At 43.3% G+C, this 17,451-nt stretch overlaps 2 protein-coding genes across 3 annotated transcripts; both read left to right on the top strand.

Annotated features, from left to right (window-relative positions):
* Positions 1-3,908: 3,908 nt before the first annotated feature.
* LOC311293094 (leukocyte immunoglobulin-like receptor subfamily B member 1) lies at positions 3,909-16,889 on the top strand. The gene is made up of 8 exons (XM_084413122.1): positions 3,909-3,962; positions 4,881-4,916; positions 14,515-14,787; positions 14,860-14,988; positions 15,344-15,514; positions 15,598-15,879; positions 16,052-16,294; positions 16,389-16,889. The coding sequence occupies exons 1-8, from the start codon at positions 3,932-3,934 to the stop codon at positions 16,517-16,519; spliced, it is 1,296 nt and encodes a 431-aa protein (XP_084269248.1). The 5' UTR covers positions 3,909-3,931; the 3' UTR covers positions 16,520-16,889.
* Positions 4,938-9,165, top strand: LOC311293164 (uncharacterized protein). Of its 2 annotated transcripts, none has more exons than XM_084413241.1 (2): positions 4,938-6,855; positions 7,074-9,165. In XM_084413241.1, exon 2 carries the CDS (start codon positions 7,426-7,428, stop codon positions 8,359-8,361), a length of 936 nt encoding a protein of 311 aa, XP_084269367.1. In that variant the 5' UTR covers positions 4,938-6,855; positions 7,074-7,425; the 3' UTR covers positions 8,362-9,165. The 2 variants fall into 2 exon arrangements, with proteins under 2 accessions (XP_084269367.1, XP_084269368.1); XM_084413242.1 differs by lacking the exon at positions 4,938-6,855 and adding an exon at positions 6,911-6,974.
* Positions 16,890-17,451: the final 562 nt, after the last annotated feature.

Raw genomic sequence — 17,451 nt, 5'->3', positions numbered from 1 at the left:
GGAGAGTAATCAATTTCCCACTTTCAGTCAATTTTTAAGTTTCTGACAAGAGAGGTAAAAATTGCCTGTAACCCTGTCACGTCATTACAAGCACTTAAACTAGGTGAGGTTGAAAAGCCCAACTTTCCAAAACGTCAAAGCTTTGGAGCAAAAACACTGACCACATATTCCAATGAAAAGACTGGGCATACTTTGCACAAATGCAGGAAGCTCATGGAGAAAGCAGTTTTGGACAGAATTAAGTTTGTTCAAGCTGAAAAGCTATGCGGTTGTCTCAAGTCTGGTCACTTCTCAAAGAACTGCAACAGTAGGAGTGTTTGCGACATGTGCCATAAGATGCATCCAACCTGTCTGCACGACGAGCGAACCAAAGAAAACCAAAAACTACCACAAGAAAAGCCAAGAACAAGTCAAGAAAGACCTCAATCAAAACAAAATAAAGAAGCAACAACAGCTGTTACTTCAAATAGAGTAATACTTGATGAAGCTAACGCACAAACAGCAGTGATAATGTATTGATTTTTTTAATACTTATGTGAATTTATATGTCTGAAACCTGAAATAAACATTATGTGGTTGAAAACACTGAAAAGTTTTGATATATGACAGCTCTGAGCACACCTTTCTCTGGCTTAGCGCCAGCCAACATGCGAAAGCACATTTGAATTTAGCACTTGATCATGTGATGCACTAACTGTTCTAATCACACCGGTGTGATCGTACACTCCAGGGACCAGCCTAGACTGATCACACCGGTGTGATTGTACATGCGAAAGGGTTAAATGAAATAAATTTAAACAGTCTTTCCTCCAATCAGTCAGTGTAAAAGCAAGTGTACGTGTTAAGTTTTCTGACTTTGATGTCATCTAGCTAATCGTGCTAATAGGCTTCTTTTAGTGATCAAAAATGCTAAAATATACACTGCAATTATTTAAACTACATAGATAGATAGATATATAGATAGAAACATTATTGATCCCCTTGGGATGTTAATGAAAACATGTCACATTATGAAAATATACACTGGACATGACTTTACCTGTTAGCTGTCTTATGTTTTTGATCAGCCGTTCTGAGAAGTGTGAGAAAAGCTAAGCTCGGGGGTGGGGTGGCGTGATATTGGGGAGGGGCCCAATAGGAGTGCATTACAGGAGTTGGGGAGTGCATTACAGCACATTTGACACATTTTACCTCAAAACAAAATACAAACTAAGTAAAAGTAGCCTGATAATATTAATATTCATAATAATAACTTAATTATGAATTAGTTAATAATAGTTCATAGTTAAAAACAACTATTTTTGCAATATCTAAGCAGTTTCTTCACATTACATCTCAAATCTGAATATGGCATTGAATTGCCCATGTAGGAAAACTTACAAAAGCACATTTATTTCATGTTTGTACCGTGTTTAGTCAAAAAGATATACTGAAAAATAGATTTTAGCCTGGCGGTGGCGGCCATTTTGAATTTCTTCAAAGAAATTTTGGCATTTTGGGACATTTTTGAGCTTCATATACAGCAGATTTGGATTCAGCACCCCTTAATACCCCCAGAAATGTTGTATATTATAAATAATCACAAAATGCCTTCAGGGTTCTGATTTTGTGAAAATTGACCCTGTCTACAGCGTACGGACCTTGGATGGAGCATTGTTGGTAAGTGGAATCCCTATGTAGACTATGGCGATGCTATCGGAATCAATCATCGCATAGTAGTAAGGCAAATGATACCAGATATGGAATCTTCTGTCAATCTCAAAACTGAATTACACTATGTGAGTCAAATTAAAGTTAAAGAAATGACTCCTTCAGAGATAATAAAGGTTCTTGAATCAGACTTCTCAGAAAAAGCTGGAGAAGATGATCCTGTGTCCCAAGAGGATCTCAAGTTCTTGTCAATTTTGAGAGAAAACATCACACAAAAGAACAATGGTCACTTCGAAATGCTATTACCATTCAAAAGGGAAAAAACAAAACTTCCTAATAACAAGACTTGTGCAGTACATCGTCTGAAATGTCTTGAAAAGAGATTAAAGAAAGATCAGAGTTACTATGAAGACTATGTGAAATTCATGGATGACGTAATATCACGTGGCGATGCAGAGAAGGTCCCTGAGAAAGAAATTGACAACAGTCCAGTTTGGTATATTCCACATCATGGAGTTTATCATCCACATAAACCAAGGAAAATACGTGTAGTATTTGACTGTTCTGCCAAGTTTTGGGACACATCCCTCAATGACCATCTGCTCACTGGTCCTGACCTGACCAATACATTGGTAGATGTCCTATGCCGCTTTCGAAAAGGTTCTATTGCAGTCATGTGTGACATTGAAAGAATGTTCCACCAGTTCCACGTTAAAAAGGAGGATCAAGATTACCTGCGATTTCTGTGGTGGGAGAATGGCAACCTGGAAATGACACCATCAATCTACAGAATGAAGGTCCACTTGTTTGGAGCTGCCTCGTCTCCTGGCTGTTCCAATTTTGGCCTGAAACATCTAGCAACACAAGGGCATGGTCAATACAGTGAAGACACCATACACTTCATTCAAAGAAATTTCTATGTAGATGATGGTCTGACAAGTGTTCAAACTGAGATAGAAGCTATCCAGCTTATCAAAGAATCAAGAGAACTTTGTTCCACTGGCAGGTTAAGACTACACAAGTTTGTTTCTAACAGTGAGAGTGTGATGGCAACCATCCCAGAAGAAGAACGTGGCACAGTCAAAGATCTGGGTATGGCTTTGAGTTTACCTCAAATGGAGAAAAGTCTTCAATTAAACCAGTAGCACTTGTGTCTGCGTATGCTTTGGAGGGAGATACACACTGATTGTTTTTTGTTAGACCTACATGTTCTTTACACATGTACACTGGAGTTGAGTGTGTATTAAGCATAAATATCATTAAGGACATATTTTCTAATATAATAATTTACACACATGCACACACTCCTGAGTCAAACAGAAAGTGGATTTGAGTTATGGTCAGTCACAGAGAGAGAGATTTTTAGGGATTTTTCTTTTGGATTGTTTCAATAAACCTATTTTTGAATCATCTTGCATGATATTTTTGCTTCTTTTGTTTAATTGTTACAATTTATATTGTATTATATTTATATTTACTTATATTTATATTCAATGTGATTTTTTTTTATTATTATTATGAATAATTATCGCATACATGTTAATGTACCATGAAATTCTCTCAAAATACAAAATAAAATAAAAATATTTTTGAACAAAAATATATTAAATTGAATTTACATTTCAGGTGTTCGGAAACTTTTGACCGTGAACAACAGAAGTGTGACCCCCAAATGATCAATAGCAGAGTATTACGTAAATCATACAGTGTCATTAATGCAGATTGACTCTTATGATCCGATTCTTTTTAGTCAATCAAAATCATTGAGTGCAACCATTAAATACGATTCAAATTGTTACATCCCTTGTCTTGGTGTATGAATATTAAACTTTTCACAGGTACAAATATATCAGTGCCAAACTCGACACCTTTATTGTTAGAGGCCTGATAGATTAGAAATAGATTGAGATGAGCTCATAGTTGTGGTTTGGTTTCTTCTCTTTCACAGCAGCAGCTGTAAACTTATAAAGTTATGAATACATATGATAACATTATTACAATATAGATCCATCAAAGTTGTGATTCTGTTTCCATTAAACACACAATAGTATACTTCTCGTAATGGCAAATTTATGCTGTTCACAACATTTCAGTAGGAAACTTGCATGACATTTTAAAAAATGTGTTACAAGATTATCAACTTCTTAAAAAGGTTTTCTGTAACACATGAGGTACATTTGTATGTCTTCTTTAATCTGTCATCATGTATCTAAAGATCTGACAGGAAGTCTTGACGCTTTAACTCAGTCTGTCTTTAACCGTCAGTCATTATTCAGTCATTATGGAGCTCAGTCAACTCCCTCTTCTGCTCTGTGAGTATTTCCTCTGAAAATAATTGCACTTATTATGAATAGGATTGTGTTCCTGGTGTTTTTTTCTTTTTTTTTCTTTTCATGCTCACAGATCCAGCTCTAGTTCATGATATATGAGTGAAAGACGAGTTTGAGAGAAGTGTTGTGTTTGGGTCAGTCTGTTTGTTCACTCACTCGATTTAATGCTTTGTAATGGTGTTTGCAGAATCATTTCTGTTGGTTAGTTTTGTACAGTTTGCTGTCGAGATGCATTAGGTTGATATTCACTACTTAGTCTTTAGATGTTCACTAGTATGCAGTTAGTAAGAGTTTATATGAGTTAATTGTTATTATTGTCACTGTTTTCAGACTCTAGAAAGGTTTTTACAGAAACACTCATCCAGGAGCCACTAGATCTACAAATTAGAAGAAAGACTTAAAGAGAAATGAAACATTTCTGTGTTGTGAAGCTGAGAAACATGAAAGAGTGAAATTTTTATGTGTAAAGTATAATAGAAAGTTGATCAGCTCCATGTTCACAGAGTAATAATTGTCAGATTATCCTGTATTTGGCTGAACTGTCACTTTGATGGCTTGCCAGTGTAGTCGATTTCTCTTATACATAAAATAAGTTCTTGTGGAGAGAAGAATTTACTGAAGGTATCAGAGCAGCACATTCTTCAGCAATGATGTTAGTCTGTCTTCAGAGAGTCTGAACCCAAATATCTGTCTGTGGGACAGACCTTTATACCTAAAGCTAATTTACAAACAAAAGACATCCAGAGACCCCTAAGAGAAACACAGCCGGTTACTTCACAGTAAGATCCCACAGAAAAGAAAAAAAAGAAGAAAAGAAACAGGTTAATCAACAGAGTTTGATGATCTTTATTTAAAATACACAATATTTCATGAGTTTTTTATTTTACTTTGTGTTTTTAGTGCTGATTTCAAACTTCCAGTCTGGACACACTCAAGGTGAGTGAATTTGATTAATAAATTTCATCACAAATGTGTGATTCTGTTACAAACCAGGGACCGGTGTAGTTTAAACCTGGTTAAAATCAGGTTAAAACCTGTTTGTATTTGATAACCTCGTCTTCAGTCCGTCTTCCCTCTTCTTCATCTTGTGACACCAGCAATGAAATGAGTGTCATGATTACAAATACATCTTTTTAAACAAGTTATATAAATGATTCATGTGTTGTGAGTAACACCAAACAGACGGTTCTGAGGTGTGACAAAAACACCAAAAATCATTCAATCATATGAAAACATTTTTATGCAGAATTTAGAAATATAAAATATCTTTTGACATTTGTCTACAGATTTAATAGAAATTATTAGAGTTGCTGGACCTGCAACAACAAAGTCATTTGAACAACAATGACAATTTGTAACCCTTTAGTAACTGATGTGTGTGTCTCTGACTGCTGGTGTGGATGTAGGAGGTGTGAAACCCTGTGTTGAGCTCAGCGCTACTAACCTAAAGGATGTGGGTTTGAACTCCACATAGGGGGGTAAATACACCTTTGTTGTCCTTTGTTTGAATGGACTGCTTGCCTGGATTTGGATCACGTCTTTGGATTACTCTGTTTATTAAACTGCATTTGGATCCTTTATGTCACGGGTGACAAAATGCTGGGATAAGCGGAACCTTTGTTTTCTTTCCATGTTCCCCGAGGGGAATTATTTTGGTGTAACGCCTCACTCCGGTTCCGGGTGTAGCGGAGATATTGTCCAAACTAATTACCGCTGATGCACGACAGGTGTGAGGGAGAGAGGAGCGGTGTTTGCACAGGCTTTCCGCTTCACAGGAGGAGGATAAAAGAGCATTCGAAGTCGAGTTGGGGTCGAGGTTGGAACTGGTAAAAGTCAATCGGTGTTCAGTTGATCAGTTGTTTGGCTGGGTCTCTGTCGTTGTGTCTTGGGGTAGAAGAGCTCCTGTTTGAGTACTTATATTGGACGCTGTAATCCTGGAAATTCGTGTAAGTGAAGAACTGCCATTGGAGTCTGTCGTTTAGAACTGCTTGTGGAATATTACTCGATTGAACTGCGGCTTGGATCTGCGCTGGAAGAGAGAAAGATAAGTGAATTAATTTCATCATTGAATCAAATGTAAAGCTTGAAGAAAAGACTGTGAATGTGAAATTTACTGTTTAGGAGGACATCTGTTTCAGATACATTGGAGAGGAATTGAGAGTTGAATATTCTCAATGAAATGCATGGATGAAGCGAGGCTTCTGATCAGCCCTACTGTGTGAGTGATTTGCAGTTGTTTTGCCTTACCTGATGCACGTCGAATTAATGCTGTGGATTTGTAGTGAACACGAGTGCTGTGTGCTATGCTGAGAAGAGTCTTCCAACGCCTGCTTTCATTCTTGTGAGATGATCTACTGATCTCCATCTAAATCCCAGAACGATACAACTGAACTGGTGAAGTAATGCTTTGTATTGTCCTCTCTTCCACTGAATATTGTCGTGAAGAAATTCCTCATTGAAGGCTCCTGTTAATCCTCTCCCGCTCTCTGAAAGTACAAGTCTCATGAAGAATCGTATGGCTGTGGAAAAGTCACAATTCTCCTCTCACGTCCTGATAAGAGAAGCTGCTGTTAAGAGAAGAAACCTTTCTTGTTACCTACCGTCTGAGTCCTGCAGATGTGCAGCAACGCTGTGAAGTGAGTTTTAAAGTCACAATTTTCCTCTCACGTCCTGATAAGAGAAGCTGCTGTTAAGAGGAGAAAGCTTACCTGTTACCTACCGTCTGAGTCCTGCAGATGTGCAGCAACGCTGTGAAGTGAGTTTTAAAGTCACAATTTCCCTCTCACGACCTGATAAGAGAAGCTGCTGTTAAGAGAAGAAAAGCCCACCTGTTACCTACCGTCTGAGTCCTGCAGATGTGCAGCAACGCTGTGAAGTGAGTTTTAAAGTCACAATTTCCCTCTCACGTCCAGATAAGAGAAGCTGCTGTTAAGAGAAGAAACCTTACCTGTTACCTACCGCCTGAGTCCTGCAGATGTGCAGCAACGCTGTGAAGTGAGTTTTAAAGTTACGATTTCCCTTGCATGTCCTGATAAGAGAATCTGCTGCTGAGCGAAGAAACATTGCCTGTTACTTACCGTCTGAATCCTGCAGATGTGCAGCAACGCTGTGGAGTAAGCCTTCCCAGCCACTATTACACCATTGGGTCTCGAAGACAGTGAATAATCGATCCAGCGGCTACTCCGGCCGAATAGCCTTAGAAGACAAGAGTTGCTCATTCTTTCCTCAAGTTGATTATTATTCAATAAAGATTGTTACTTGTGAACTAAATTACTTGCCTCCTCTTTTGTCCGTCTGTCACGTGCCTGTGGTGTCGGCTCCTCACGGTGGTGTCTGGAGTCAGGGGCGGCTGGTCATCCGAGTCCGCCCCGGCCTGCACCGGTGACACAATTTGGCGTAAGTCGGCAGGGTTGCCACCGTGAGTTGTAGCGGCCACAGGTACGCGATGGTGGACGAAGAGGCCCCATCAGTTCGTTCGCAAGTAATGCCCATCATGATGGGAGCCCCTTGGGCACAACGCTATGGAGGACCAGGATCGGAGCTGAGTTTTCAGGACTGGAAAGCGCAGACAGAATATCTGGCTGGATTACAAGGACTGAGCGCATCGCAAAAGGTACAGTTTGTGCTAGGATCGTTAGAAGGAGAAGCTAAAAGGGAAGATCTTGCTGCATCAGAAGCCACGCGGGCCACTGTGAAGAATATCTTTGATTTCTTGTCTGGAGTATATGGAGATTCTACCCCGGTAGCCATCCTTCGTGCCCAGTTCTTTAACTGTCAGCAGGGGCCTCAGCAGACTCTGCGAGCATACTCCCTGAAACTGCGAGAGCAGTTTGGCCGGCTGAAAGGTCGACAAGATCATGGACTGGGAGAAGGAGATGGCTTACTGAGAGACCAGTTTGTTTTGGGGCTGCGTGAAGGACCGGTGCGCCAGGGCATACAGCTCCAGCTTCGACGAGACCCCACTATGTCTTTTGAGGCTCTTCGACAAGAGGCCTTGGCGTTGGAGTCAGATCAGGGAGAGACGACTCGGACACCGGTTCGTGTGGCGGCCAGCAGCGCCACAGTGCCCGCGCCTGTTGAGTCAAGTGAGTGGAAGCAGAAGTTGAGGACAGAATTACTGGAGGATGTTAAGGGACAGATGGCAGAGTTGTCTCGGAGTCTTTTGGGTGAGCTTCATCGAGGTCGAGTCGAAGGTGGACCGATGGTGCGAGGAAGATCATATTCAGAGGAGGGGCAAGGACCGGTACGCCGCCCTCCGCGTCCGACGGGCCCCCAGTTTCAGTGGGATCATCAGGGTCGACCCATCTGTATCAATTGTGGAAATCCGGGACACATCAGCCGCCAGTGCGACCGTCGTCGAAGTTCTCAAGGGGGTTTTTAGTCCCACCGGTCACTGTGGGTCAAGTGGCCGGGACCCCTTCAAGAGACCCTTGTTCTGTTCCGGTGATGAGAGACGACTGGGTTGGGCGTTGTCCCACCGTGAAAGTGCAAGTCAATGGAATGAAGATTAATTGTCTGGTCGATACAGGTTCTCAGGTCACATTGTTTTCAGAGAGTCTGGCTCTGGAGTTATTCGCGGATCATCGGCTTCACAGGACGGAAACTTCAAGACTCACATTACGTGGAGCGAATGGATTGGACATTCCTTATACTGGGTACATCGTGGTAGACTTTTTGGTTCGAGGGGTTCCTGTCCACCAGAAGGGTGTTGTCATTGTTCGGGACCATTGCTTGGGTCTCCATCGAGCACTGCTAGGGATGAATGTTGTCCTAGATTGCTGGGAAAAGCTGTTTAAAGACCGACCGGCCCGAACGTCCCCGTTAGCAGTGAGGCAGGACTGGGACCAGATCCTGGCCGATTGCCGAAGAGTCCATGCAGCAAGTCAGGTGCAAGAGCGGGAAGATATCGGTCGAGTCACCTGCCGGTACGCTCTGTCTGTTCCAGCCCGGAGTGAGGCTGTTCTCTGGGTCCGAGTGCCTGCTGGACCCCGTGAGTCAGGTAACTGTGTCCTGGTAGAGCCCCATGAAGATTGTCAACCCATTGAAGTAGCCCATGGGCTAGCGGTCATACGACGAGGGCGAGTTTCAGTGAAGGTGCGAAATGCCCATCCCTACCCAGTACTCCTTCGTCGACACCAACGGCTGGTTCGAGTTTCATCTGTCCAGGAGTCCAAGAGCAACAAGATGTCTGTTTCAGGCAGGTGAGCCCTGCGGTGGTAGAAGTTGCCGTCCGTCCAGTGGAGGCCAGTACAGGCCCTGTGAGAGGGGAAATGCCGACCCATTTGATGGGGGAGTCTTTGAAGGGTGAGGACCTGGAGGAAGGACAAGTGTTACAGCTCCAGGAGCTCCTGAAGAGGTGGAAACATGTGTTCTCAACCCATGAGAAGACTATGGTTGTACAGGAGTGATTAAGCACCAAATACCCACCGGAGAAGCAACACCTAGTCGGGAGCGGTACCGTCCGGTGCCCCCCACTCTCTACACTGAAGTCCGTGCCCTGCTAAAAGGGATGCTAGATGGAGGGATTGTTCGAGAAAGTAGTAGTCCATGGGCAGCCCCGATTGTCCTAGTACAGAAGAAAACGGGAGCCTGGAGATTCTGCGTCGACTACCGCAAGCTCAATAGTGTGACCAAGAAAGATGCATTCCCGTTGCCGCGGATCGAAGATTCACTCACGAGTTTGACTCAAGCAGCATGGTATTCAACTTTGGATCTGGCCAGCGGATACTGGCAAGTACAGATGGATGACCGCGACAGAGAGAAAACTGCCTTCACCACACCGTTTGGGCTATTCGAGTGGGACCGGATGCCGTTCGGTTTGTGCAACGCTCCCGCAACCTTCCAGCGACTTATGCAGCGATGCCTGGGAGGGCAACTAGTGGAGTCCACGCTGGTCTATTTGGACGATGTAATCGTTTTTTCCCCTGACTTTCAAACTCACCTGCATCACTTGGAGAATGTCTTTCGTGCCATGGAGAGATATGGGCTAAAGTTGAGGCCAGATAAATGCCAGTTGTTTTCGCAAAGAGGTACAGTTCCTGGGACATCGAGTCAGCGCTGCCGGTATATCCCCTGACCCAGAGAAAGTTGCAGCAGTCCAAGGTTGGGAGCCCCCACGAACAGTGAGACAAGTGCGGTCCTTCCTAGGCTTCGTAGGATATTATCGACGATTTATTAAAGGATTCTCTGGGCTTGCTAAGCCATTGAACCAGCTTCTTGCTGGCACTGGACGTTCCCGTGGCAAAAGCTCATCGACGGTGCAATGGGACTCAGCATGTGAAACAGCCTTCCAAAATCTGAAGCAGGAACTTCTGAGGGCTCCTATCCTAGCCTATGCAGACTTCACTCAGCCGTTTCTCCTGTATACCGATGCCAGCAACGCAGGATTGGGGGCGGTACTAGCTCAAGAGCAACAAGGAGTGGAGAAGGTAATTGCTTATGCCAGTCGAAGCTTGCATCCTGCAGAGCGGAACGCAGCAAACTACAGCTCCTTTAAGATAGAGTTACTAGCCATGAAATGGGCCATGGCCGAGAAATTCAAAGACTACCTATGGGGAGCTAGGGTGACGGTGATCACGGACAACAACCCTCTAGTCCATTTGCAGACTGCCAAGTTGGGAGCAGTGGAGCAGCGTTGGGTGGCTCAGCTTGCTAATTATGACTATCGGCTTAAGTATCGACCTGGCAGAGAAAACGCGAATGCTGATGCCTTGTCCAGACTCCCAGCCATTCAGAGAGACGGTCCCACGCACCTCGATATCCCTGGTCAAGAGGATGAATTATTGGTGGCGGTCGTGGAAGCTCCCGGGACCCAGGGGGATGTTCCGTCCAGTTGGGGATGGGACCCCGGACGGTGGAGAAGATTACAGCAGGGAGACGAAGACCTGTGTCAGGTCGCCTCGCATCTCAGGCGAGGATTCAGGCTGCGAGCCGAGGAAAGGCAGGCTCAGACAGTGGGGGTACGACAGCTCCTGAAGCAGTGGAAGAGACTGCGGATTAGAAGTGGGGTAATCTGTCGTTCACTGCGAGATCAAAGAACTCAGGAAACCAGGTATCAAGTGGTGGTCCCAGAGGACCAAGTCCAAGAGCTGTTGGCTGCCTATCACACCCATGCTGGCCATCAGGGCCAAGAAAAGACTGTCATTGCTGAGTAGGTATTTTTACTGGTCGAAGATGGAGAAGAAAGTTGAAAAGTTTGTTCAGAGTTGTCCACGGTGCACGCTGTTCAAACTCCGGAAGGAACCTCGAGCCCCACTGGTTCCCTTTCGGCCGAAGGCACCTCTGCACATCATAGGGATTGACTTCCTGACCTTAGGGAGACCCGCAGATCGATACCAAAACATCCTGGTAATGACGGATCTGTTTACCAAGTACGCCTGGGCCGTCCCCACAGTAGACCAGACGGCAGTGACTACAGCCAATGCCCTTTGGAAAACGGTAATACAGCCGTTCGGCTGTCCAGAGACCCTCCATTCGGACCAAGGTCCAAATTTTGAGTCCCGAGTCATACAGGAGCTGAGCCAGCTCTATGGTTGTCGAAAGACACACACGACTTCGTATCACCCCCAAGGCAACGGGGGATGTGAAAGATTCAATCAGACCCTGTTGGGGCTATTGGGAATGTTGGAGAGTGAGCAGCAGTGTCAATGGGCCGAGAGCCCCCCTTCGTTACTACAAGCCTATAACAATAGCATGCACAGCATCACCGGGTATGCCCCTTCTTACCTCATGTTTGGGCGTCATCTACGTCTACCTGTAGACTTGCTTCTGGGCACCGAGACCACCGAAGGAGAGTACAACACCACGGACTGGGTAAATCGACACCACCAACAATTACTAAATGCATACAAGCGAGTTTCAGGCCATTTGAGTGCTGCAGCAGCTAAGAACAAGCGACTGTATGATCGAACTGCCAGAGAAGCCCCTTTACTGCCTGGAGAGCGAGTGCTGGTAAGGGACAACCGACGTCCAGGGAAAGGAAAGCTCCATGATCGTTGGGAATCGACACCATATGTGGTGGAGCACCGACAGGGGCCTGATGCTTCAATTTTACTCGGTACGGCCTGAGGGAAAACCGGGACCTATACGAGTACTTCATCGAAATTTGCTCCGCCCATGTCCGAACTATCCACAGCCAGCGGCTGAAACACAGAGTGCGCCGCCTGCCCCCAATGTGCCCTTGGTAGGGTGGGCAATAGTCCCAGGGAACCCCGAAGCGGAGGCCCGAGCGGCTTCATCCGCGCCACCCCGACGGCCCCAGCGGAACCCCGAAGCGGAGGCCCGAGCGGCTTCACCCACGCCACCCCGACGGTCCCAGCGGGACAACCAAGGACAGCCGCCTGAGAGATATGGCGAATGGCATTAGAGAAGACCGGTTCTAGGGACTAGAACCGATTGGCAGGGGGGGATGTCACGGGTGACAAAATGCTGGGATAAGCGGAACCTTTGTTTTCTTTCCATGTTCCCCGAGGGGAATTATTTTGGTGTAACGCCTCACTCCGGTTCCGGGTGTAGCGGAGATATTGTCCAAACTAATTACCGCTGATGCACGACAGGTGTGAGGGAGAGAGGAGCGGTGTTTGCACAGGCTTTCCGCTTCACAGGAGGAGGATAAAAGAGCCATTCGAAGTCGAGTTGGGGTCGAGGTTGGAACTGGTAAAAGTCAATCGGTGTTCAGTTGATCAGTTGTTTGGCTGGGTCTCTGTCGTTGTGTCTTGGGGTAGAAGAGCTCCTGTTTGAGTACTTATATTGGACGCTGTAATCCTGGAAATTCGTGTAAGTGAAGAACTGCCATTGGAGTCTGTCGTTTAGAACTGCTTGTGGAATATTACTGGATTGAACTGCGGCTTGGATCTGCGCTGGAAGAGAGAAAGATAAGTGAATTAATTTCATCATTGAATCAAATGTAAAGCTTGAAGAAAAGACTGTGAATGTGAAATTTACTGTTGAGGAGGACATCTGTTTCAGATACATTGGAGAGGAATTGAGAGTTGAATATTCTCAATGAAATGCATGGATGAAGCGAGGCTTCTGATCAGCCCTACTGTGTGAGTGATTTGCAGTTGTTTTGCCTTACCTGATGCACGTCGAATTAATGCTGTGGATTTGTAGTGAACACGAGTGCTGTGTGCTATGCTGAGAAGAGTCTTCCAACGCCTGCTTTCATTCTTGTGAGATGATCTACTGATCTCCATCTAAATCCCAGAACGATACAACTGAACTGGTGAAGTAATGCTTTGTATTGTCCTCTCTTCCACTGAATATTGTCGTGAAGAAATTCCTCATTGAAGGCTCCTGTTAATCCTCTCCCGCTCTCTGAAAGTACAAGTCTCATGAAGAATCGTATGGCTGTGGAAAAGTCACAATTCTCCTCTCACGTCCTGATAAGAGAAGCTGCTGTTAAGAGAAGAAAGCTTACCTGTTACTTACCGTCCGAGTCCTGCAGATGTACAGCAACGCTGTGAAGTGAGTTTTAAAGTCACAATTTTCCTCTCACGTCCTGATAAGAGAAGCTGCTGTTAAGAGAAGAAACCTTTCTTGTTACCTACCGTCTGAGTCCTGCAGATGTGCAGCAACGCTGTGAAGTGAGTTTTAAAGTCACAATTTTCCTCTCACGTCCTGATAAGAGAAGCTGCTGTTAAGAGGAGAAAGCTTACCTGTTACCTACCGTCTGAGTCCTGCAGATGTGCAGCAACGCTGTGAAGTGAGTTTTAAAGTTACGATTTCCCTTGCATGTCCTGATAAGAGAATCTGCTGCTGAGCGAAGAAACATTGCCTGTTACTTACCGTCTGAATCCTGCAGATGTGCAGCAACGCTGTGGAGTAAGCCTTCCCAGCCACTATTACACCATTGGGTCTCGAAGACAGTGAATAATCGATCCAGCGGCTACTCCGGCCGAATAGCCTTAGAAGACAAGAGTTGCTCATTCTTTCCTCAAGTTGATTATTATTCAATAAAGATTGTTACTTGTGAACTAAATTACTTGCCTCCTCTTTTGTCCGTCTGTCGCGTGCCTGTGGTGTCGGCTCCTCACGGTGGTGTCTGGAGTCAGGGGCGGCTGGTCATCCGAGTCCGCCCCGGCCTGCACCGGTGACATTTACCTTCGTGTCTCAGAGCAGCTTGTGACAGTAGTCATGATGTGTTTCATCTCTGCAACTCTTTTTCATGTAAACTGCTGCAGTTCGTGACTTTGTTGAATGTTGTGTCTCTTTGACTGCGGCTGTAAATGTTGCTGTTGTGAGTCAGTGGATTGAACTATAAGAGGACGAGATCTTCTGCTGAGAAACTTTCACTACTCAAGCTTTTTGCCAGTTTTATACTGACAGATGTTTCCAAACCAACTCTGACTTTGCAGTATTTTGCCTCATAATGCACAAATGATTTCATAAGAAACAGAATAAGTGACTATAACAGCTAGAGAACAACACTTCAATCTAACCTGATTATGTGTTTTACAATACAAATGTTTAAACACAATTTATTGTTTTTATTTATTATTTTATCACATTATTGTTTATTTTTGTTTTTCTACAGAAAGACCAAAACCCAAAGTGACCATTAAACCTGATCATCGTGTATTCAGAGGAGAGACAGTCACTCTCAGATGTGACATATATGATGGAGGAGTCACTAGCTGGCGGTACAACTGGTATAAAGACGGTTCAACCAGAGTTTTCCGTGAACGACAGGAACACACATTCAGTTCTGTTACTGAGTCTGACTCAGGTAAATACTCCTGTTATGGGACAGAGACTGAAGGATCACGCAGATCAAACATCAGTGATGAAGTTACACTGACAGTATCAGGTGAGTTTGATCATCTCTTCATAAACACACACAAGTTTAACATTTTATTAATGAGTGATGTCTCTATTTCAGTTCCCAGAGCAGTTTTAAGTGTTTCTCCTCAGAAGTGGTTGACTGAAGGAGATCCAGTGACTCTGATCTGTGAGGTTAACGGCTCCTCTACAGGCTGGACATTCAGCTGGTTCACTGAAACTGTCTCAGGTCAGTTATAATGTGCTTCATCCGAATTAACTGGTTTATTGAAGTGAAATATATAATTTAATATGTCTGAAACCAGACACAGACTGGGTATTATGGGTAACACTTCCATAGACATCCAGCAGTGCAACCTACTTTGAGATCCCAATCCCTCATTTACAGTCACTCCTCTGTAACAACATAAGAGCCATTGATCAAACCCTGAATAAAACAACCTAAACACAATGAGTAATTTTAGTTACACCAATGTAAACCAGTGTATTCAGGTTCAAGTTTAGTTAAAAATGTAATTTATAAGGGCCAGATCAAATAGTAGTTCCTTAAAGTGAAATCTACTACACATTCTGACTTTATACAGGGAGCAGGGATCATTATGAGCTCCTCTCAGACAGCAGCAGAGGAGCTGGAGGAAAATACACTGTCAGTTCTGCTGATATAAAACACACAGGAGTTTATGTGTGCAAAGCAGAGAGAGATAAAACAGCCGTTTACACAACATACAGCAACACACAACCACTGTGGGTCACTGGTGAGTTCACATATATAGTTTAAATGATTGGTTCATCTTTAATAAAGACAATTTCCAAATTATAGCTGTAATTGTCTTGTCAGGTGTTTCTCCTAGAGTGTCTCTGATCATCAGTCCCAGCAGAACTCAACACTTCACATCTGTCTCTCTCTCTCTGAGCTGTGAGGACCAGAGTAACTCTGATGGATGGACAGTGAGAAGATACACAGACAGCGGGCGGCTGGAAGATTGTTCATCATCAGTGTGGGGATCACAAACAGGATCTACATGTACAATCAGGTCCACTGTCCCATCAAACACTGGAGTTTACTGGTGTCAGTCTGAATCTAGAGAGAACTATCATCCTGTTAATATCACTGTACACTGTGAGTCTGTGTTTCTGTATTTATTCATTTCACTGGCAGTTTATAATCAAAGCTTACTAAAAACACCTCCAAACATCCTCGTATTAATATATACATTTTTTAAATTTAGATTTTTCTTCAGTTTTTTTTATTATTTCATCACATTGTTTATATGTCTCCTGTGTTTCTGTAGCTGGTGTGATTCTGGAGAGTCCTGTTCATCCTGTGACTGAAGGAGATAATCTGACTCTCTGCTGTTTATATCAATATACAACCCTATCAAACCTCAGAGCTGATTTCTATAAAGATGGATCACTCATCCAGAATCAAACTACAGAGATGATCATCCCTACTGTCTCAAAGTCACATGAGGGTTTCTACTACTGCAAACACCCAGAGAGAGGAGAGTCTCCCAAGAGCTGGATCTCAGTCAGAGGTGAGAGTCACTGAAACTGTGAGCTGATTTATTTCTTCATATGCCCTCGTTCAGATATAGTTCATGATAAAGTGCTTGTGTGTCTCTTTTTCAGGGTCTCATTCAGACTCTCAGATCTCTGTCCTCAACACAGTCACTTCTGTACTGGCAGCTTGTCCATATCTGATAGCGACAGTCGTGCTGATTTACAAATGCTGCAGAAATAGAAGAGAAACACCTGAGTGATTTATTAGAAGACATTGTAATTAATGTAAAAATTATATTTTGTTGACCAACATCTTAGTCACTAAATATGGACAAATATTTATGTATTTGTATTTATGTGTTTTTATACACTTTCCCTTTCCACACTCGCCTTTTGCTTGCACACTGGGGATTTATTAGGAACTTACATATATGCATAGCTGCTTTGAAGAAATTGTGAAAATTGCTATACACATCAATTGAATTGAATTTGTCTCACTCTTCCTCTGTATCTTTCTCTTTATAAATATACACATTTCTTAATGACAAAGATGTTGTCTGTCTTTTTCTAGTCAAATTCTATTTTTTAAACAATATTGTAGTTCATAAAAGCAATAAACAGAGAGAAGTTTTCAGTTTCCTGTCTTGTATTGCTGCAATGCTCAGAAGGTTTTTCAAATTGTAGCAAACAGAGAAAACGATAGACTCACTTGATAGTTTTAAGGCTTCTTTCTTTATTAACGTGAGCACCTGTTTGACCGATGCTCCTACCCCAAAGACCTGCAAATTCCAAACTTTGGGAACTTTTTCCCCAGTTCCCACTGCGTGGACTCGTTCTTCAGAACACTGTAAAACCCAACAAGTTGCTAACTCATTACATTTGAGGAAACAAATTGCCTCAATTCAATTAAGTTTATAAAAACAATAGTTATGAATACTCTGAACTTATTTTAATCGAGTCCACTAAAACAATAATATTTCTTAATACACAATTAAACTTTGCACTGTATTTTATTACTTTATATAGCTGAAACTTCACTTCATTGAGTAAAAACAGTGAAATGACAAACTTTAAATGAACTCAGAGCACTTGCAGTTACTGTTAGCTCACAATGTCACACACAAAGTCAAATTCAATAAGTTAAGCTAACGTATTACATTTGAGGACACCGATTGCCTTAATTCTTTTAATT

Source organism: Rutilus rutilus (genome assembly GCF_951802725.1).
Source record: "Rutilus rutilus genome assembly, chromosome: 1".
In the NCBI taxonomy this organism is placed as follows: Eukaryota; Metazoa; Chordata; class Actinopteri; order Cypriniformes; family Leuciscidae; genus Rutilus; species Rutilus rutilus.
This window is presented reverse-complemented; position numbering and strand designations above follow the sequence as displayed.